This window comes from Silurus aristotelis (genome assembly GCF_946808225.1).
Source record: "Silurus aristotelis genome assembly, chromosome: 13".
Lineage (NCBI taxonomy): Eukaryota > Metazoa > Chordata > Actinopteri > Siluriformes > Siluridae > Silurus > Silurus aristotelis.
The window spans coordinates 19,543,739-19,568,021 of NC_139586.1; the positions used below are offsets into that span (position 1 = coordinate 19,543,739).

A 24,283-nucleotide genomic window follows, 5' to 3' on the forward strand; every position below is an offset into this window, starting at 1 on the left:
ACATTTTGGTGGTTCAATACTTAAGTAGAGAAGGCAAGCCTTTAAACCCCACTGTATTTATGTCCATCACTCACAAAATGCAGTCAAAATGGATATAAATTAGGCCTTTCCTCTGCCTGGACAGGAATGTGGTAACTTTTTCAGGCCCAAAACAGAAGTGAAGAAGTCAAACATGCCTGGTTCAGTTGACCATGTTTGAAGGCATAATCACTGCAATCTACAGAGATCCTAGTCTCACACATACTACATGATTAAGCTGTCTATGAGCTACTGTCAGAAAACAAGAGACGTCTGGACCAACCTGACAAAGCAACCATAAGTCATAGCATGCACTCCTCCACTCGTTGTCCTGCCTAGCAACCGCCATCAAGTGACACAGAGGCTTCATCCCTAGCAACAAAAACTGAGAGATGGGGAGGCCTCACACCTTAGCAACAAGAGACCTGCAGCTGAGAAAGGCACTTCTCTGGGTATCTGAAAAGACACTGTCCTCCTTCACCACCCACCCCCAAAACAGCCTTTTTTCTTCTTGGTGTGAAGTTCATCCGATGGCTCTGAAAAGACAGCCCTCCCCCAACTCAGACACTTGTCAAATGAGGAGAAGAAAGAGGCAGATACTTGGTGGATAAGATCATGACTAATCTGTTGTTCTTTACTGCCGAGATCCGACAGAGTCTCTAAAACAAGTTGCTGGCTGAGGTGCATACAGATGACTGGCTGTAACCAACACATTCATGGAGTATGAAGAACAAATGGGGGAGTGAACATGGGGATGGATGTAAATCCTTTCAGAATTCAGAATTCAGAAAAAGCTTTTGAGAAGGAAGAAAGTTTTTCTACTTCTCTACAAAGGTTTCATTTCAGTCAAATATCACACAACAATAAGCAATTTAAAAATAGTAGTTTACATAGAAGCTTCTTTTAATCTTCCACAATTTTATTGTCATGATTACATTTTCAAAAGTAGTTAAAAAGCAAACAGACAAAAATATCCCATTCACCTATTACAGACAGTAGAGTTTGTGCTCATGCAAAGAGTAAGAAAGAGCATTCTGTTATATTGTATATATATACCCCATGCTTTTAGCATGGGGCTTCCACCTTGCATGCAGTTTAAAAATACAAACAAAGCAACCAGGTAGTGGAAAAGAGGGAGGGGTACCATCCACTTCTGCTCCCTTTTGTCTAATGGCACACACTTTTTGGCCATGCATTCTCCTCCCTTTTTTTCTCTCCATTCTTTCAGGTAACTACCCTTTTTTCTGACAATTAATGAAAGCTTATGTTTGCCTGTCTCTGTCAGATAACTGTGAGGATTGATTAAAAGGGCCTGGCAATCAGTTTATTCCAATCAATTAGGCCTATTTTGGCCAGAACTGGCTTAACAGAACTAGCCATAATCAGTGGTTTCACCTTATCATTAGCTGTAATTCTAGCTGTGATGTGGCTTCAACTAATTCTGAGGTCCTGTCTTGACTGGGGGTGGGAATGTAATGCCTTGGGCAGGAAAGACTGGCTTCTCTTTATGTAGAGCAGATGCTTTTCTCTATTGATTCTATCCATCGTCACCTCAAGATCTCTTTTGGGTTGAGAGAAGACCCAAGGAACAGAGGAACAATCCTGTGAAAGGAGGTGTGAGACCAGTAGTAGATGTGTTAATGAGGAAAAAGGAAGTTAAATTAGCACAGACTAAAACCAGCACAGAGCAAGATTATGTGTTGTATACCACAAGCGTTTTCATGATGACTTCATACAAGGGATCAGTCATCTCCATTCTACAGACTTCAAGTGTAGATCCTCTTTTGAGTGCTTAAAACATCCACTCTGGTCCATCGCATGGTTGAACACCTCTTCCTTTCTTTTGCTCTTTAACTTGTCAATCAAGTTTTACAACTGAATGAAAAGGCAAATAATCAGCTTTTTGAAATTAGTCACCATTATATAGAGTCCCGTTACATCCCTCCCACTCTTTTTTATGCAAGATGTATGCAGGTGGATCCTCTAATTAGATGGATCTTTTAATCCAGACCCCGCACAGTCCATCCCAATTGTTCAACCACCATCCCTTTCATTATAGGCTTGATGCCTCTACTTTTGTGTCCAAATCAACAAGACCTAGGCTTCTAATGATTCAACTATTTCTACTGACACGTTACACATGGACTTACCCTCATCATTGTCCGTAGGGTCATGCTCTAGTGTGCCAGAGCTGTTGACCCTTACAAATGGATTCATGTCACATCATGACAGGCTTGATTGAGTTTTAACAAGGACCAAAGTTCCTGGCAAGAAAAATGAACATAAAGAGAAAGTAGATGTGAGAAGAAATTTAAGAAAAACAACACACATAAGACTGGAAGAAAAGGGTCCCTATCGAGAGAACGTACCCGACAGTTTAGATTGACATGGTATTGTAGGCTTTTAACTGTCATACTTCTCCTTGTCTCGTGTACTATATATAAAGATGTAAATCCAACAACAAATGTAATCTATAATAATCTAATTATCAAATCTGATTCTGAAGTTTAGTCTAACCCTTTGTTGTGTAAGTTTTTAAATTCCCTGGATCCACTGGCATGTTCAGACTTCCATAAGTCTCATAATGGTAAAAACTTGTACATTGTACTAGATTTCTATTAGATGTTCATTTGATAATTTTATATAAAAAATTGACTTTATCAACGGAGACCACTGCTATATTCTTTGAAAACCACTGGAAAAACCAAGTCAACTTTTTTGTGCAAAAATAACTAAGAATGTCAATTCTATGTAAAAAGATCTGTTCGGCCAGATGTACCAATCATCCTACAGCAATCAACCCCTCAAAGTGATATAATTATCAGGTCAGAAGGGGAACGGCTGGTGCATAAAAGACACCACCTTTCTCCCACCCCCTTCTTATAGCCCACCATTATACCCCACCAACAACAGGCCAATTTGTCCGTGAGGCCCCTTGTGCCCACACTCCCTGCTGAGTTATTTAGCTCCTCTCCTGCACTTCAATGGCAGGTACTGATTAGAGGGGCTGCAATCTCCCTCCCCTTCTCTTAAAAGAGAGGTTGAGAGGGAAAAAACTAGCCCCCTTCTTCCAAGCAATCTTTAATCTGATTACAGGCTTTCTACAGCCTTTCAGACAAGACCAGCCTTGTGGGACAATGGAAGACCAAGTGGTTTCACACACAGCCTCTGAGCTATGTGATCCAAGTGTAGAAACTCAGGGTGCTCTCCCTTGGCTAGTAGTCTCTTTCAGGTTACACTATAGTTGGGTCAGCCCACCTGTCGCACAGGGTCGGGAGGGGGGATTAACGAGGACATCTCTGTTACAGGGTCAGCCCCCGCCTTTCCATGCAAAACCTGTTCTCCCTCCCTCTCTACATCCCCTGCAGACATGTTTGATTAAGAAGAGAAGATTTGACCTAGACGCCTTTGCTTTTCGCCCACTTGGTTTGAAGCTTCATGTTCCTCCTCCAACCCATGGGAAAGGAGCCGAAAAAACAGTCCAAATGCTGGCCTTCCCAATGCAAACCCCTGCTGTCCATCTCATTTGTACCTTGTAATCCTTCCCAAAAACCTGCATATCCTTGTCAAGTTTATGTTTTTACCCTGCTTGACTTTTTCATGAGAGGCTTACAAAATGAGAATTCTGTAAAGAGCCACTGCACAATGGTTAAGCTACACTCTTTAAAAACAAGATTCTTGGCAATGGTCGTGTATAGAACAAAATTGATTCAAAGACTCATTCTCGTGCTTAGACGTTACTTTCCATTTTAGAAAATTGTTTTTAATAAGTGTGCTATTCAAATAATGTGACAGTTGTCTGCACAAGGTTGCATTTTTTTACATCTACATTTTTATATATCAAATATTTAATAAAAAACTTGCATAATGTAAGTGGTTATGTCAAATAATTGAGGAGAAAAGCAATTATGTTAATAGCATTTGCTAAGAATAACAAGTAATACAGAGATACAGGGTAAAACATAGTGAGCACAGTTGTGTACACTCTGCTTGAGAGGTAAAGGGTAGTGCTTCATATTAATATTGTTATTTAATTATAATTGTACATAATAATGTTGCATAGTGAATAAATAAAATAGCAGCTCATGTGTGATAGGGTACTAGCCTGCTTGTAAACCAATGTAGCTATGTTTTAACTCTGTTTAAATCTAGAAAACTTTTCTCACATTTTCAAGTTAGAATTAAATCTGTTTTTAAAATATATTTTGATTAACCTTTTAGTGTTGTGGTTTTCAGTAATTTATTGAGTTACATCTACAGCAGGTGCTTATTTCAGTAGTCATCTAATGGACACTATACCTTTACCATATCACAACATTTGATGTAAAACATTTTTGACACACTGTTTCTGGTAATTAACTTCAATACTTGTTTTAATACGTCTCCCAATTGAAATTCATTGTTTTGCCATTTTTTGTATTCAGACATTATGTTCTTTCTGTTTTGTTGTTTTTCTGCCTGCTCTTATTGCTATACATGGAAGGCATTTGGAGCATTTGGATTTGAGATCAAACAGAACTTTTTAAGGACTAATCAGAATTTCAACAATTACTTCCTGATATTTATACCTAGATGTGTTAAATGACCTAAAACATGATTCGTTTGGTTCCAGATCACCCATTTGTCAAGTAAGTAACAGTACTGGAATAAAGTCTTAAAATAAATAAACATAAATCACTTAAATATAAGGTAAAACATTTAATAGTTGGTTATATATACATTGCAATAACTGCATCAAGCATGTCAGCAGTTTCAGGATTTTATTTTTTAGGTAGATATATTCCCTTCAGTTCTCTATTCAGAAGTTAAAATGCATACTTAATTAGGTAAAGGTTTTGTGTTGATTTAGCCAGTCTAAAACCTTCCACTTTTATCCTGATAAAGTCATCTTTTGTCTTGGCAATGTGTTTTACTCATCTTGCTTCATGAAAAAGTTTCTCATAATTTGAGTGGATGGATTTCTTTGCAATTTGAATGAATTCGTTCATTCTGCTGCTACCATCATGAGTTATATAATCATTAAAGATTAGTAAGCATGTTCTAGAGGCAGCCATGCAAGCCCAAGCAATGACACAACCTTTGAATGAACCACCTCTACTTGATCGATGAGCTTGTATGTTCTGGATCATAAGTAGATCCTTACTTTTTCCACACTTTAACCTTTCTAGCACTTTGTTTAAGGTTAATCTTGTAAATCTGATTTTTTTTGTTGATAAGTTGTTTAATCAGTCTATTAAGGTACATTGGGACACCAAGAAAAGGCCTGTAATCAATATTTTTGATTACTTGTAAAATGTGTGATTTCATGCAAACGGTCCCATGAACTAAGTTGTTTTTATTTATCTAAGTTGTATTATTTTATAACATTTTATAATATAAAATAATACAATTCTTATTTATATTTGATTATATTAGCTAAACTACAAATTACTTATCTGTATAACATTAACAAATGAACAAAATATGTTTTTTGATGAGGATTGTTTATAGCTTACAACTTACCATCAGATAATTTTTTTCCTGCTTAATAATATATATTTCTTATTCATTTAAAACATTTTGTGTGCATTTTTATATTGCTGCTAAGATTGTAACCATGGTTATGAGGCTAAGCTAATGTAATGTAAAGATGTTTTGGTTGGTATGCACTGGTTCACACAGCTGAGATTTAAAAAGAAAAGTTTGTGAGAAAATTCATTCTGAACTACCTAAATGAAAAATAAGTATATTATATAAAAAAAAATTATTTTATCTTAAGATTCTTTAAATCTAAGTTCAAATATACCCATCCTTTTTTATTTTATTTTATTTTTTACATATTACTTTTTTCTTTTTTTTCCTTTTCATCATATAAAATGTTTATCTTCAAATGTACAAATTCAAATATTACTCAGAAATACATTTAATATCTACTTACAATTTGGCTGTCAGATATTCACAAACCTCTTCTGTGTATTTTAAGTCCATTAAAATGTCATGGGGATTGATCAGGAAATCACCCTATTGACCCTGTTTGACCTCTCTACAAGAAGTTGATTTCCATAAGAATAGTGGAATTGAGTCAGGCCTGAGGGTGACCAACAGGCTTAACACCAACAGATATGCTTGAGAATTCAGTTTATATAAATGTTGAATAATTAAGAATATATTTTTTGTTGTTGTTATTAACTGTATTATTTTAATTCCCAACAACGCATACAGTCTGATTTTGGAATAGAATGACTATTCCTGGAGTAGGTTTGAATTGCATTCATTTTTCCGATCAGAATGCATAACATACAGAATCGTGCGAGCAGCAATATTACTTTGTTCTGCTGACATAGCAGCTTATAGGCATTGGGGAAATTTCTCCTGAAAAAATGAGTGTGTGTTGTTGATTTGAACGAAGAACCCCACTGGCAGAACAAGTACATGCATGAGGGATGTCGACTAAAGATTGTGGTGTTGAGCCATTTGCCCTTTGACCTCCACCATGTCCCATGCACTTAACTAAACAAACAGTTTAGGAGTCACACAGTGGGTGAACAGCTGACATAAGGGCAAAACAATAAGGTGACCACATTAAAACAAATGTCATTGTGCAAACCTTTCTAGCAACAGAGGATTAAAATAGAAAAATATAAGGGTCCAGCAAGCACCTTGTCCAGCAAACCCCCAAATTGCAGGCTTTTTTCCAATTACTATAGCCCAATGCTTTAAAAACAAATTGGTCTCTAGAATTAAAAACATTTCTAGATTCTCTAAAATATTTTTTCATTTGTTAATTTAGCAAAACTACTAACCAGTCAGACTTCTAAAACTTCATTAAATGTAAGTAGAGTGTGGATAGAAGGAAATTAATTCATTGATCTCTTCAGTATCTACTTTATTCAGGTCAACGTAAAAAAAAAAAAAAAAATGATAATAAATATGACTTATCTGTTTTTATTTAAAAACTGAAAAGTTTTTTTTTTTACTTTACTTTTATATTTCAATATTGTATGCAGACAACTGTGGTTGATAAAATATAGCAAATGTGAACTTATTGTTTATAAAAACTATTATTTGCACAAGGTAAATAAATGTATAGGTGTAGATTACATAATATCTAATTAATTGACTTTATCTGCTAACACTACACATTATGTCCTTTCCCAGCATATGAAGACACACAGACTGCCCTGCTGCTTTAATGCCGAAAGAGAATGAGAATGAAATGGTGATAAATAAGTGAAATATTTTTAGCCTGTCTCAAAAAAGTATTTTGGCACAGCTGCACATTTGCCAAAGCACAGAAACTTTCCACAGAATACATATTCATATTCAAATATTGATATTAAACTACTATTATTGTCACGTCAGTGTTACCATCATTTTTTGCCTTTAGTATGTAATAAACTTGGAAAGGTGCATGTTGTGTGCTTTGATTAACTTATAGTTAAATGGTCATTATAGATGATAGATTATTATTATCATCCCTTTCTTATTACTTAAATATGATGCTGTGCACTTGTAATTTTTTTACAATGTAATTTGATAAAAATAATATCAAATAATATGTCCATTTTACAAATACAACAAAAATCTTTTTTTAACTGTTGAAATGGGGCCATCACCCCTTGATAACTGAAAAAAATAATGGTTGTACATTTTATATGCATATCAAACTGATATGTAATATATAACTCTAATATTTACCTGCATGACTAGAGCTTAAAAAAATGAATGTATTGTACATTTTTAATAAGTGCTGAATGGTGATCCCTCAAAGCTGTGTAAATTCATTCCATTTTATTCTGACAAACGACAAACAATGAATTATTAAATACTTAAATATATTTAGGATATTTTATATATAAATATATATATATATATATATATATATATATATATATATATATATATATATATATATATATATATATATATATATATATATATATATTATTGTTTAGGATATTTCTAGTACAAAGAAAGAATTTCTTAGAATAAAAAAAATCCCAGGTTTCAATCCCCAGTGGATAAAGTGAATTGTTATATAGCGCCACCGTGTGGTTGTTTAAGGGAGAATTACATACCATCTGCAGAGAAATTATTTTATCTATTTTAACACAAAAGACTTAGTTTTATGCACCAGTGTTTTATAAATTGTTGTACTAACATTTAATTTCACCTATGAAGTTGAATCCATTATAAATGCATGAGGAGATATGGGTGATATCATAATACATGTTACATAATCTGAGGTTATGACACCTTCAGACACAATGAAACCTTATTTTCTCCTGTATTTTTGTGTAAGTCACACGGTTTCAGTTGGCATGTTAACTTCAATGATACTTCCTAAACACAAGTGATCACATAATTCACATAATGTTCATGAATTCACTCTGCATTGTAAGGACATATGTTATAATGCTGAGATGTGATCACATTTTTTCAAATAGCCATGCAGTTACTATAACACTACTTTAACAAAATAGATTTGTTCCAAATTATTTAATTGAATTGTATAATTCAAAATGGTTTTTTTTGTTTTTTGTTTTTTTTATATTATCAAACATAGATTTGTTAAAAACATGGAAAGCATATAATACTATACCATTTGGCTACCACACTAGTCCTCCAATCCTTCATTAGATAATGACTGGTTATTTGATTATATTCTATATTTGTATATTACTTTTATCAAAAAATGACATTGTCTTAAAGCAGCTTTACACATTTAAATAGATGTCAAATATAACTTTACATTTATAAATCAATTCAGGAAAATGTATCCCTCATTATTTTATCTGAGCATGCCAGTGGTGACAACTTTTTAAGACAAACCAAACTCGAAAGGGAACCCATACTCATCTCACTGACACCAAATATCGATTCATTATTGTTCATTTACTGTTAATGTTTTATAATGTAACAGTTCTCCAGCATAAATTGAAACAAGAAATTTGGAAAAACTTTTGTGATTTTATTTCTTGCTTAATTTCTTGTTGATATCAGCTTGTGCATATGTTACATGTTACTCAAATAGACATTAGCCCATTAAACTATGTAGCTATTTTAACCTTCTAGATTAGACCAGTTAAGCCAGTAGGTTGACCCAAACCTGAGAATCTGTGTGGTTTCTGAGTCAGGTTTCTGAGTAACATACAAAGTACAAAGTCAAACTGTATTATGCAACTTGACTTTTTTAATAATCAAAGGAAAAAAATGCATTATTAAATTGCATTAAAATATAGAAAAAATCTATTTCTCATCTATGGTTTAAACATACACACACTGAAAATTTTACATTTAACTAATTAAATCAATATTATGGAAACATCTGAATGTGAAATTTGGGCCCCAATAAAACTTACAAATAAAACAATTTGAAATTTTGCACTTGGAAAAACAAATGATGAGAAATCATTTGGTTATATATATTTTTTTTAATGTTACACTTTTTTGTACAGTTACTGCTGCTTGAAATTGGAATGGCAATTATTTGTCTGTCAAAGATTTAGGCATAGGTGAGGCTTGGAAAATTACCATGTCTAACCTGCTCTGCTCAGCAGAAAGGCTAAAAATAATGAAGGTGGTAAAGATGTTGGCTACTATGACAGAACAGAAACTGAACCAGATAAAAAGTGAACAGGGACATTTAGAGAAACACATATGAACCTTTTGAAACTACATTTGAACCTAAATTAGGATATCTAGATCAGTGGTCCCCAACCCCCGGGCAGCGGACCGGCACCGGTCCGTGGGTCAATTGGTACCGGGCCGCACAAAAAGAATATATAACTTACATTATTTCCATTTTATTTATTATCTGATTCTGAATTATGTTTTATTTTGGAAAATTACCAGATTCTCTTTGCCACATCTGTCTATGACTCACTCTTGATGCATGTCAAGATGCTTCAGTCACATGTCTTACCCACATCCGCTACCTTTTTAAAGAGGCTGCTCCGGCCGGTAACACATAATACATTACCGCTAAATTAAAACTCCCAAGCTAGAAAAATTAACAAACAACAACACAGTGAATTCACAATTATTATTATATTTAGAAAATATATCATACATGCTACATTAGTTTGTATTAGATTATTACATTTGCATTGCAAATAAGGTGATACAAACAGATTTAACACCATCAGCTGAGTAGGACTTGATTTGTGCAAATGCACAGGTAGATACACTGCCATACAGAAGTCAGCACTGATGAAACTGAAATTAATAAATCAACACTGCTTACAGATCAAAGGGCTACTGTTCTGTAACTTGGCAGTTTGTTCAGTAGAACCGGTTTATACAGATCACATTGTACATGTACATGTACATTGTAACGCCGTAGGTACGCAATAAGGTAATTATGCTTTAACATTTCTTACATAGAGATTTTAACAAACAAGTCTCAACAAGACAATTAATAATAAAAACTTGGAGAATAGTCACCAGCGACAGCTCCACACTGGCAAATAACTTAAACAAACTTTAAATATGACTAAGTCCATAAACCACAAATGAACATGAAGTGAACACAACAGACGTGAGACAAAGAGCTACTGACAGACCTTTAAAAACTCTTATGCATTACTAAGTAATTTGATTCATGTGCTCAAAAGACCTTACAGTTACTATATGGTAGCATAAAATATGCACTAAAATGAATAAAATAATCAACTGAAAATTCATTAGAAGCAATCAGATATGATGTATCACAATATGTGCAGCAGTAAGTCTATGGTAAAAATCAAACACTATTTTCAGTTCCAAATGCTCACGTGTGAAGTACTGAAAACAGAAAATAAAAGCTACAACAGGGAAAGACTGCAGGCAACTGGTTTGTGTCCTAGGCTCGGTTTGTGATTTACAGAAAGTGCCAGTGTTATAAAAAAACAAAATGAATGCACGGCCTCTTGTACCAAGATCAATGGTTTATTTATTTGACTGACAGGCTCATTTCGAATCAAATTTCTCCACTAACTGCTTAGAGCAAAGATTAAAGTCAAATGTTAGGCGTAGAGCCCAGATGTCATTCACTGAAGTGATTTTGCTTATTGAGATGAAAAGAGGAACCTGCAGGCACATTCTAATTTGTACAATAACTTAAGCAAGTTTACTTTTATATAAGAGGCATTACTTTCAGTAATGACAGCTAGGTATGACAGCTTTTTGTTTAGACATTGCGTACTCCTAGGCAAATAAGGTACATGTACAAAATATCAAATATTAAGCTTTCAACAACAAATAATTCATTATTTAGATGCCAATATTTTGCTGCAGTAGAAACTAGAAATTCACTTATACAGTCTTTTTGGACAATCATAATAATTACAGATTTGATGTAAAATTAACACACAAAGACTAACATGTCTGACTGTAGAAAACTTACAAAGAATTTTTTTAGGTTGTGTTTATTTATTAATTAATTAATTAATTTATTAATTTATTTTAGTGTGTGTGTGTGTGTGTGTGTGTGTGTGTGTGTGTGTGTGTGTGTGTGGGTGTGTGTGGTTATCTGCCACACTTGATATAGAACAACAAGAGCCTGTTAACAAGCTCATTGGAAAACAGGAAGAGATCTACACTATTTACACTACACTATAATATTTTTGGATTTTTCTTTTATTATATTTATGTTCTTTGTTTTAAATAAAACTGATTTAAAAATGTTGGACAACTAAATCTTTTCTTTGCCTTGTTTTTCAGCAGTACAATAACAGTTAATAAACTGCACATGAAGAAAAATATAGGGCTTGGAACACGTCAACAAAACCGAAAACACGTCAACAAGTGTGTACCCAAGGCGAGTTAATTGTGGCACAATGCCAGAGATCTTGGAAAGTAGCGCATGCAAACTTTGAACTTGACCACTCTTTGTTCTGTAAACCAGAACACCATTTAACATTTTATTGTTAAATACATTGGATATAGAAAGTCTACATACCCTTATGAAATTGTAGGGCTTTTAAATATAAAGAGAACAATAACAACATAAATATGAGACCTGGTACACCTTTAATGGGATCTTCCAACAAACAAAAATCCAAACCAAAAAAAGATAATTTTTTTACAATTCAGAAACTTTTAAATAACCCCCCGCCACCCCACCCCCCACCACAATTCCTTTGGTTGCATAAGTCTGAATACCCCTTCCAATTAATACTTTGTGATAGACTTTTTTGCAAAAAAAAAGTTAAAATTTGTTTAAATTACAAGGAGATCTCCAATGTTTTTTTAGGTCACTCCATAATTTCTAAATGGCATTGTGGTCTGGGTCGACTTTGATTATTATTTTTTGAAGCTATGTCTCTGTTCATTTTGATGTGTGCTTTGGATCATTACTATGTTGAAATGTGAAATTCCTCTTCATTTTCAGCTTAAAGGACAGAAGCTCTTTTGTGCCAAAATATCTTCGTATTTGGAGTTATTCATTTTTCCACCTATCTTGAAAAATGCCCACTGAAGAGAAGCAGCCACAAAGTATAACACTACCTTGACTATGTTTTTACAGTTGGTAATAATAATCTGTATTGACTTTGCGGCAAACATACCTTTCAGAATTTTGGCCAAGATGTTCCATCTTTGTCTTGTCATAATACATTTTTCCACATAGTTTGAAGTGACTAAATGTGTCTTCTGTCAAAATTCAGACTTGAATAATGTTTGAATATTGTTCTTCATAAGAATACCCCACAGCCCGGACTTAAAAGGAGAATACAGACATGAATACAGGAGCTGGTAGTCACATGCAAGGAGTGACCAGTACCTGCAATACCTGCTGGATATTACAATAGATCCTTCAGTGTTGCATTTGGTTTCATGGTAGCCTTCTCATCCTCCTCTCGTCAACTGTGGAGGGCAGTCCTGATGTTTGCATTGTCCCTGTGTTTCCACATTTTCTCCACTTATGGATGATGGTTTTGATAGTGTTCCTTGGTAGGTTCAGTGCCTCTGATATTCTTTTATATCCCTCTCCTGATTGGTACTATTCTACAGTGGCCCATGGCTGTTAACAGAATGCAACCCCAAACATTCAAGAAAATACTACAGCAACGGTTGACTGGTTTTAATCAGAATCACTTTAATTGATAGCAGGTGTATGCATTTCATCTACAGGTCTAATTTTATAAGTGACTGGTTACTCTGAGGACAGTTAGGGCCTGCATTATATAAGTGTGTGCAGACTTAGACAATCGTGTTGAAGGTGTCAAGGATAGATCAGGCGTCGGAAACCTGGAGTAAAACAGAATGTCTTTATTTTCCTTAAACGTACAAACACACGAGAGAGTTGACTGGAGCAGATGATACACTTAACTGAGTGCTCCCTTAGAAGCGTAGCCAGGAGTATGGAAGCATGGAAGCACAGGGAACAAGAGGGTAGGAAGTCTTGGTGGTCTATAGTCGTAACAGGTAGATCGGGCAGTGAGTGAAGGGGGGGGTAGGGACCTTATAAAGGGGACGGGTAAATAGAGGACAGGTGTAAGAGATTAGTAGAAGGAGGACAGGTGTAGGTGATTTGTAGGAGGGAGAGGCTGAGTGAGAGTGTGAGCATTGGAGGGAGGCGTGACTGGTGACTCCCTGACAGTAGGTTTTATATATTTTCAAATTACCTAATTAAAAAAAAATATTTTTTTTCTCTGGATTTTGTTTGTTGGATGGTCACATTAAATATGTAACAAGTCTGACATTCATGTTGTTCTTCTCTCTTTATATTTTTAAAACCTGCAATTTCATAAGGGTGTGTTGCCTTTGTATCCACATTTTATATCCACTTTATTACCCTAGCATAAACAAATGTTATAAGGTTTCGGCACTGTTGTATTCCATAATATATCTACATTAATCACAATGGGCAACAAGTTCATAGAAATACATTAGAAAAAGCCTGAACATTGTTCATTATTTGAATGAAAGGTGCCCTGAAAAGGAGTCATGAACATTAATGAAACAAGCACATACGATAGAAAAGCTATAATGTTTAAGATTTATACATTTTAAATAACAGTATAAAAGTATAGACATCATAGATCATAGAGTTTGAAAGCTTGGTTGCTTCAAACCAATCCAGGTTAATTGAAGCATGCTAGCAAGTGCTTTTAGAGGAAATTATACTACTTTGGAAGAGAATTAAGATAATTCTTGAAACCCAAGATGAAAAAAATGCCAGCTCTTCAAATAACTGCACTCTTATTAAACATTAAAAGGAATTTGTAATAAATACCACTCTGATCTTTCTCTACAAAATTCTCACCAAGTTTTTGTTGGGTTAACATTGATTTTAATTGACAAGGCACACTAGTGTTTTGTTGTTGAACTACTGTTGTATATGTAGTTATTGAACTTCTACATATGTAAGGAACAATGTTATCATTGTGAAACAGAGTTTTAAAGAGTACCTAAAAATCCTACTTGAGTAAATGTATAGATACAAAACTGCAAAACTTACTCTATTACCAATTAAAAGTCACCAATTTTAACATGACTTGAGTAAAAGTCTAGTATCTGAATTGAACAATACTTTAGTATTTGACTCATATTGAACAAAGGCTCAAAGATGCACTAGTCCTCAACACCAAGACACGTTAGTGAAAAGCAAAGATTTGTTGATTTGTGAGGTTTTATTTCTTAAAATATGAATACTATTTTACACCTCAACACTGCACTAACCAAGATCATTACAACAGTCTCTTCAACATGCCAAAATGAAGAGAAAAAAAAACAAAGTAGTAAAGGGTAAAGCAATGCTAGTGAAAGTACCTTCACAGAGTTAGTCATTATCAATTAAAATGTAGTGGAGTAAAAAGTACATATACCAAATCATAAATGTAGGTGCATAGAGAGTAAAAGGTGCCTTTATTTTTGATACTTAGTAAAACTAGGGCGTAGCCAATAAATTACTAAAATTACTGTAGTGAAGCCATGCGTTGTTTTACGTCCATGACAGATGAACAGCTGACCTGATAATAAGGAGGGGCTTAACACTGCTTCATGCAGATTGTCCATTGGTGTCCCACAAGTTTCACAGTCATTTTCTGTTACACCATTATACCCATTATTGGTGATATCATATTCTTACATAGTTTTTCATAACTCCTATGCTATTGGCAATTAATTATTACTAACTGGACTTAGTCACACAGGCTTTTTTCACATTACCCAACCAAGGGTGTTTCATTATAGCTAAATACATTAAATTTAACACACTATTGCTTGCCTTTAAAGCCACAAATGGAACAGCCCTCACCAACCTAAAAGGTCTTTACATCTTGCACTAGTCCATGCTCCCAAAAGAGATCATGCCTTCAAAAGACTGATCATCTTAAGGTGAAAGGAAGAAGGAAGAGGAAACACCTAATTTAAATAGGAAGGCAAATTAGAAGTGAACACAAAACCCAAATGGATAAGTAATTGAGGCAGACAGTAGAAAAAAAGTCAAACATATGGTTGCCCTCTGGTGGTCTGAATTGCAATTATTCATGGTGGCCATAAAAGTGACTTGTGCTTCCTTGTAATGCTGGACATACTTTCAATAGTCCTCCAACAGGCTTTTTTAGACTATAAACTATTGACCTATTGACTCTTAAGATAACATACCATCACTAGTCAAAGTAGCTGTAAAAACCAAGAGTTTGCAATCCATCTTTGACTTTAATTAAGGTCTCAGGATGTTTTTGTGTTTTTCCCCATACAAGATGGCATTCAAGTGTTTCTCACTGTCCCTGACAGTTAGGAGGGAGGAACAAAACCCATTCACTACATTTCCAGGGTGGGGTTGATAAAATGGTGACTAACTGAAGCAGATCTTGAAAAATGGTGCTGCTGGACTACACCCAAAACTTCCAGGGAGGCCTCTGCTGTCAACGTTTTGCGTAGATCAGACCTGGGCAAACTACGGCCCGCGGGCCACATCCGGCCCTTTGTACGTCCCTGTCCGGCCCGCGTGAGGCCAATCATAAATTACAGGGATGCACCGAAAAATAGGCCGAAAATACCTAAATCACCGAGACAACACGGCAGAAACACAATTGTAATGACGCAATAAAAAAGCGCAGCAGCACACGGTTATCTGTATAAGAGCCAACATGTCTGCGGTGTGCGGAGAGCGATTTGCAAAACATGCAATGCTGAAATTTCAAGAGGGGGTGTATCTGCAAAGAGTTTCTCCAAGTTTCTCCCATATGGGGGCCCAAACTTCTGTCTTGCATACCCCCCTTAAAACTGTTAATTGTGCCCCTGATTACACGGCTCTTCTTAAAGCTCATTCACTTAAATGGGCTTCTAAACGTTCGGCGGTCAATTATTTTTGTTTAACAGACCGCTGCTAATAATAATTGACCGCTGCCTGTTTGTCAATACCTATGAATGGTAACAAAAATAATAATTTATAATAATAAGTAAAAAAAACTTTTGTAATTGATTTAATCTTGGAATTGCAATGCATTGATTTTAGTGAGGTTAGTACACACTCAGCCATAAATGCAATGGTTCTAATAATTGACAATCTTTTCTTTCGGTGTTTCAGTTTTCGGTTTTGGCCTTGGTTTCCTCATTTTTGGAATTTTTATTTCGGTGCATCCCTAAAATATTATCGTTGGTGTGGCCCTCTGACATAATTCAGGTTTCTCTTGTGGCCCCTTGTAAAAATTAATTGCCCACCCCTGGCGTAGATTGTGTTAGAAAACAACATTGTGTTAGAAAAACCTTTCCATAGAGCTACATGGAGAAAAAGAGAGGAAAAAAAGTGAAACATTTATATGAAGGACCACATAGTCTGAAAACTGTCAAGCCATATGACAGAAATATCTTGGAGATTAGGTTGGGGCTCAAGTTATCAAAACATGATTATATAAAATGAGAGGGAGGAAATTACACACCCTTTTCTGTCAGAAATAATTTGTAACAAAGAATGAATCACACACATTGGAAAGAAAAGCTTAAATCTGTAATCTATGTATTATTTGAAGAATGTTATGTAATTATGGGAGGAAATATATGTTTGATCACCTCAGAACTGTCCAGGATAAACATGGCATTTTAACATTCAAGTGTATGATCCAACTTCATAATCAAATTCATAAAATGCCTTCTATTTGTTCCTGATATGTACAAGAACCGTTATTCTATCTATATTCTACAACAATATACTACAACCCCAATTACAAAAAGTTGGGATGGTGTTTAAAATGTAAAAAAAAAAGAACAGAATGCAACAATTTGTGAATCTCACAAAGCCATATTTTATAAAAAAATATTTTTCATAATGGTTATTAATGCAGTGCCAGCTGAGGGCCAGAAGATAACAGACATCCAATATTGATTTTTACCCTTGTCACTTTAACACAGAAATTTGTCCATATATTTTTTTCATGATATTATGTAGATGACAAGATGTTTAAAGTATTTGCAATTTAATGTTAAGGAACTTTATTCTGAAATTGTTTCACAATTTGTGGATGCAGTTATTTTTGTAGATTAGTGAACCTCTACCCATCTTTAGTTCTTTACCACTGCACTACTTTAAGATACTCTTTTATACCCAATCATGTTACTGACCTGTTGCCAAGTAACCTAATTAGTTGCAAAATGTTTTGTCATGTTTTTTCTTTTTAGTAACATACTTTTCCAGGCTTTTTTTGCCCTTTTGTTGGGTTTATGAGATTGCAAATCATTGTATTATGTTTTTATTTACATTTTTCACAATGTCTTGAATTTGGAACTGGTTTTGTATAATGTTTATTGATGAGTACATTAAATGTATTAACTGATAAGCTGATATCAATACCTATTTGATGTTATTTCCTTTAAAAGCATTACACTGCACAAAGCAATTCACAGGTAAACTCTTTCACATATAAATCACTTGTATTGTTAAAATAATACAAAAATATATATACAATGTTGGGTAATGGATTGATATATCTTTAATTTATAAGAAGCATTAATCAAAGCAATTATATACTGTCACACAGGTAGTTATAAACAACATAAACTTACTAAACTGTAAACTCGTCATATAAAAGCCTAAACATGCACTTGAGAAAATAGCAGTTCAAACTATTTTTTTTTAGGGGAGGACAAATTTACAGTTTCCTTTCAGTCATGTGTTTTGGGGCTGAGTATTTTGCATGAATATCAACAGAAGGAATATACACTTTAAATTCATCAAAATGTTTACTTTAATGGCAGCAGATAATAACAATGAATGCATAATGCATTGAATAAAATCAGTCAATTTACAAAACTGACAATACAATTAGATGCAAAATCTAAATAAATATTACACAAAATGGAGGTAATCGAGCCTTAACCATTAAATTCTGGAAAGCAGAAAAAGATAACTCTAGCTTTTGTACATATAAAACAATGTGCTACATGCTTTATGAAAAACCTGCATATCAATGATCAGCAATTAAATTTTTTAAACAATAATAGTATTTCATTTGTGTGAACAAATACACACACACTCTACATACATACATACATACATACATACATACATACATACATACATACATACATACATACATACATACATACATAATACAGCAAAATGTTACTAAACCAATTATTATTACAGGTATGACACCTGGTAATTTTAAAAGGTTTTCAGATAAAACTGGTTTAATTTCAATTAGTCTATTAAATCTACCAAAATGCAATTATATCTTTGATTTCCTGGTTGCCAAGAGGATTCATTCAGGGCTGATTGTCCACACCATCTCTATGTCATTTTCCAATTCTGTTTAGCTCTGCTCTATGGAGAAGTTTGACTCAGACCTTAAAATGATAAAGGATTTAACATAAGAAAACTGACAAGAGATCATGAAGAATTCTATGAATATTGTATTTTTAATTGTACAGTATCTACAAAGTTTGTACTCCAAATATTAAGTAAATGCTGTTTTGGGCATTTAAAGGCACAGGATTTTTCTGTTGGCTGAATTAGTACTGGCCATAATGCAGTAAAACTGTGGCAAAAAAATGTTGTTGCATAGCCTTGACCTACATCAAAGAGCAGCCCACCATCCTTCAACACAATCTAATTTCTTATTCAAGTAATAGCTAGTGTTATTTGTCTTAAAAATGGGTCTAGGTTGGTTTATTTGGAATAATTTTATGTTTTGGGGATCACTCAAGATTTGCATTGTGTTCATATATGTCACTTTATGCACACAAGTAGGATATAATATTTTTCCCAAATGTAAAGGATTTTCATCAAAATCAAATTGTAAATGTAAATTTGTAAAGATTGTAAAGATTTATTTGTTTCTCACTTTATTAATGATGCCCTATTGTTACCTACTATACTGAAATACAGTAAGCATGAACATCATAATGTGTTACTTACATACATGTGTCAGGTTGCTTGTTAGCAAAGTGGTTGTTGTATTCCAGGATTGGAGGAATACTTTCTTCATCTTCAGGTACCTTCACAACAATAAATGCCCATTAGAATGTAATCACTGACAGATCTATAGACTTTTATCATTTGAGATACCTGAACATTTAGGTGTAGAAAAGACAAACAGATTTGCCAAATGCATGTCCTATCACTCACCTCCCAGTACACTTCATCATCAAAGCAGTTATCATCAGCTGGGTCTCCCCATAAAGGCAGTTTCAGAATAAAACCTTGAAAATATAGAAGATAACGAAAGTTAGAGATATCTAAAAAATTTTATATCAAAATGATACATTTATAAGAGCTTAGGACACTAAACTCAGATACACTGATTCTACAAAAAAAGTAAAAAAGTCAGATGATAATGAGCTAAACTGGCTAGATTAACTAATCAGATAAAAAAAAAAACATAAATTGTTTTTTTGCAGTTGCTTTTTGATAAAAATCTGGTGAGTGGTACCAAAAATACAAGTCTTTTGAATGTTTTTGTCCATTGCTCCCTAACTTGGACTTTTTATTAAATAAATTACACTCACTGGTAAGTTTACTTACCCACTATTGCTCCACCTACTAGTCCAAAGGCAAGGGCCACACAAATACCAGCAGCCTGATACCCTCCCTGTGTCTGAGGAGACCTTTTTGCTAATTCGCCATGAAAATCGAATGTGTTGACCAATCTGCAAATAAATATATTATGGCTAGTTAATTATTTGATTAACTGCTAAAAACATTTTGTCTAGGAAATGCAAATGAAATTTAATTAATGTATTTAATTAGTTTATGTATTATTCACTTGATGTAATCAAATTTTGAACTTGCACACCTACCCTTCATGTGAATAGACAGTTTCACTTGCAGTGGCAGCTGTAATTGCACCTACAACTCCTCCAAGGAACCCTGGCATAGCATGTAAATTGTTGATTCCACAAGTGTCCTGGATCTTCAAGCGTTTCTCAAGGAATGGCTGTATCGAGAACCAACAATTTGTTGGTACAATAAAACTTCACATTTAGAATGAAAGTCAACTGTATCCTCTTGCAACACTTACACTTATCACTAGGTAGCCAAAAGTAGAGATGATCCCACAGAGGAAGCCAACAATAAGTGAACCATATGGTGTGATCATGAATTCGGCTGCTGTTCCCATCGCAACACCTCCAGCCAGGGTGGCATTCTGGATATGAACCTAATTGGCAAAAAATATACATATTATATTTTACATGTAGTGATTAAAAGTTTTCTCCACAAAAAATATACATGGTAAAAAATATACTTTGTGTGGCATGCTGTTACCATGTCTAATTTGCCCTTCTTGGCAGAAAGGCTGGATATGGCAAAGGTAGTGAGGACGCTTGCTGCTAGAGCCAGGTACGTGTTGATGGCTGCTCGGTGCTGCCCATCTCCATGATTTGCAATGGCAGAGTTGAAACTGGGCCAATACATCCAAAGGAAAAGAGTGCCTAAAGCAAAAGAAAATTTCAGTCTTTTGTATCAGATCTTCTTATAAAAAAAAAAATCTGTGTTTGGGAAAGAAACATTTTCTCACCAATCATTGCAAAGACATCAGAGTGGTATGTAGATCCGTTGAGACGTTTGCTCTGGTTTAAATTAGGCCGATAGAGTATCCATGATATTGTCAGACCATAATATGCTCCAAATGTGTGGATGACCATGGAGCCACCAGCATCTCTGGCCTGTAGCAATGTTACAATCATATAAACATATTTGGCAAAATTTCTAGATTCGATATAATAGAATGTGCAAATACATACAATTATGCTTAGTATAGTTTTAATAATTGTCTACCATGTGGCACATACATGCAAAAGATTGAGGATGATGTACTCTTCTACTGCATATAAAGGGATGCCAAAGAGAGTTAACACCATCAGCTGTACAGGACTGACTTTTCCCAGACAAGCTCCATACGCAATTAGGCACCCCGCCACACAGAAGTCAGCATTGATGAGGCTAGAGATAGAAGAACAAATAATACATTGTATTATTATTTAAAAAAAAAAATTTCTTCTTCTTCTTCTTCTTCTTCTTATTATTATTATTATTATTAATAATAAATATAAAACATGAAGTAGAAATTTCACAAATTTACAATTTCACAAATTTGCATTTAAATGGTGCGTGGTGGCCATGAACTAGTCGATCCAGTTCTTACCTTTCTACTCCAATCTTAATCGTGCCATCTACAGGGTCCAGTGAATGGAACCAGCCTTGCACCAGCAGGGCCCACTGCAACCCAAAAGCAGCAATAAGGAAGTTGAAGCCCACTCCACCAAAGCTGTAGCGCTTCAAAAAAGTCATGAGGAAACCAAACCCCACAAAGATCATAACATGCACATCTTGAAAACCTGTCCGACAAACAAAAGAAAAAGTTAGAGAGATTAGAAAGGATCCTTTCTTCCAGTTACAAAGGCTCTACAACTAATTCACTTTAAATGAACAACAGTTCAGCCTTTAAGTTTGCAGAATTATGAAACATGAAATATAATTTGAAATTAATAAATATAAATAAATGAGAGTATAAATCAGTCTCTGCTTTTCTATAAAATATTAGATGTAAATACCATGGATACTATTTCATATTTAAAACAAAATTTCATAATGTCTGCAAAAAAAAAGATCCATACTCACTTGGATATCTGTAGTAGAAATCGTTTTCAATATCACTTGTAATATTATGCTCCTTCTTATATTCGGGCCAGTGAGCATCAGACTCATCATTATAACGCACAAAGACCCCAAACAGGATGATCATAGCAGTTTGCCAAACGAAGCAAACAACAGGCAGGCTGATCCGGACATCTGTGTTTTTAGGAGCATTCCAGAAGCTTTGGAAACTGTTTCCCATTGTGTCTGAGAAATTAATTTCTAAAGCGAGAATACCTTTCAAGCTGGGGTTTGTGTAAAGAGACGCTCTGTGCAGAGACATTTATAGCTGAATCTTTAGAGGTGTGTCTCATCTAGACACCTGTTTGGTTGTTTCAATTGCATCATTTGCACATGACTCAAAAGTCAGGAGACATCATTTTTGATGAATATCTGTAAGGTGCTTGTGAATCACAAGTGATGATATTGCTTATATTTATACTGAATAATTCATATAATTAAATCATTAACCAGACTAAAACAAAAAATATATTTGGAAATCTAGGGAAAAATAAATTATAATTGGTTATTTTTTTTTATTAAAATATAAGGGACCTGTTCAGCAACAGGTGGGCATGTGAATATTGCATAGTAATTTATTTACAGTAAAATAAGACAAAAATATTTTATTCCATTAATAAATAATAGCTAATAACTAAGTAACTAAAAGCATTCAACACCGTTCTATGTTCTAGCCAATTCACAGGATATTAATAGAAATGGAAATGGAACAGAAATTAATGAATTTTTCCCACACAATATGTTTCATAAAGGAAAATATATTTTACAGTTAACAGATTTAAGTGTACAAATTACACTTTATTTTAAACATAGTTTTTTTATTTTTACACCCTAAATTTGGGACATAAAATATGTAGTTGTTTCACCTACCCTTTGCTTTATATATATATATATATCAGCATTAGATATAAACTGTCTGCTTTCTCTGTAACTCTATTATGAAAACTATTAATAAACTTCACTGAAGCTGTTGAGTTCAACTATGATACAGCTGCTATAAATCAACTTAGTTTTGCATTCAAAGAAAACCAATAAGGGAATTTCTTATTCAAATGGGAACCTGAGCAGCAACACATTACAGTATATCCAGCACATGCCAGATAACTGATCAGATGATCTTTACTGTCCAACCTGATATTCTACCTTATAAATGCAATTTACAAATAAACAGAAACCTGCAGGTGAAAGAAATGTACATTAAGTGTCACCTAAGTTTACATTCAAGATACTATTAAGTGCTAGATAAATGTAAGATGTTTTCAAAAACTTTATTTTGTTAAATACATACAAAAAATTAACATTATTTCAATTAGTATTATTTCTTTCCCAAAAGATGCAAAAAGCTTGCATCAAATAATCCTTATAAAGTCTGTAGGCATGTGTTTACTGACCCCATGACAAAGACATTACCCTTTCCTGCAGAGAGATTCCTTGTGTATAACTGTTGGTTTTTTTTTTTAAATCATATTTCCTTTTTATAAGATATTACATACACACATACATACATATAAAAGAAGATTACAATTTAACTTAACTTGACTTAATGCAAGCTTGTTTTCATGATAAAAATCAAATGCACCTTTTTTTGGTGGCTTTCCAAAATGATGCTTGTGGATTCTTCAGGATACTTCTGGAGTGTCAGTAAAAAGCTTTGCATGTAAGAACAAAACAGTACAAAGACAAAAGTATCTTTTAAAATGACTAATTATGATTACAACCTTTTCAACCAGAACATACATCCTGTTGAACTTGTTGAACCACTGAATCATGTCCCATTTAATCAGTCTGTACCTGTTAGTACAGACAGTAAGTTGCAAGTTTCTTCTTCCAAGCATGCTGAAATCTTTTTAATTAACACTTTTCAGTGCATGTGCTTACATTATGCTTGTGTTTCTGCTTGTACTGTCACATGATGATCCACCCTGAAAACTGTGAGATGTTCTGTTATCTGAAGATTTCTGAGATGGAAAGAGGCATTTGTGTAGTCTGCAGTCAAATGTGGATTAGTAGATTTTGGAGATAAACGAGATGTCATTGTGACAGTATGAGCAGGTTCACCTCACCTCAGAGTGAAGCGGAACATTGAATGACGTCTGATGAAGAAAAAATTGTTATCGGGGCAGCATTCCAACGATTGCTGCAGTCACATGTGATCATGTGGTTACATGCCAGCAGAATAGAACCCATGATTCCTGTATTGTC

At 34.2% G+C, this 24,283-nt stretch overlaps 1 protein-coding gene across 2 annotated transcripts; it reads right to left on the minus strand.

The window, feature by feature from the left end:
- Positions 1-18,152: 18,152 nt before the first annotated feature.
- Positions 18,153-22,329, minus strand: rhcga (Rh family, C glycoprotein a). Of its 2 annotated transcripts, none has more exons than XM_083559262.1 (12): positions 22,046-22,329; positions 21,570-21,762; positions 21,217-21,367; positions 20,943-21,090; positions 20,690-20,856; positions 20,445-20,582; positions 20,224-20,360; positions 19,949-20,073; positions 19,553-19,626; positions 19,347-19,422; positions 18,524-18,771; positions 18,153-18,459 (listed from the first exon to the last, which is right to left on the minus strand). In XM_083559262.1, the coding sequence occupies exons 1-11, from the start codon at positions 22,260-22,262 to the stop codon at positions 18,749-18,751; spliced, it is 1,449 nt and encodes a 482-aa protein (XP_083415388.1). In that variant the 5' UTR covers positions 22,263-22,329; the 3' UTR covers positions 18,153-18,459; positions 18,524-18,748. The 2 variants fall into 2 exon arrangements, with proteins under 2 accessions (XP_083415388.1, XP_083415387.1); XM_083559261.1 differs by having other exon boundaries at positions 19,343-19,422.
- Between the last annotated feature and the right edge of the window lie 1,954 nt (positions 22,330-24,283).

Coding starts and splice junctions, on each gene's coding strand:
- rhcga (XM_083559261.1), bottom strand. CDS start 22,262: ATGGGAAACAGTTTCCAAAGCTTCTGGAATGCTCCTAAAAACACAGAT. Junction 21,763..22,045: donor TTTCTACTACAGATATCCAA/GTGAGTATGGAT, acceptor TTTGTCGGACAG/GTTTTCAAGATGTGCATGTT. Junction 20,361..20,444: donor TTGGCTACCTAGTGATAAGT/GTAAGTGTTGCA, acceptor TTCTCGATACAG/CCATTCCTTGAGAAACGCTT.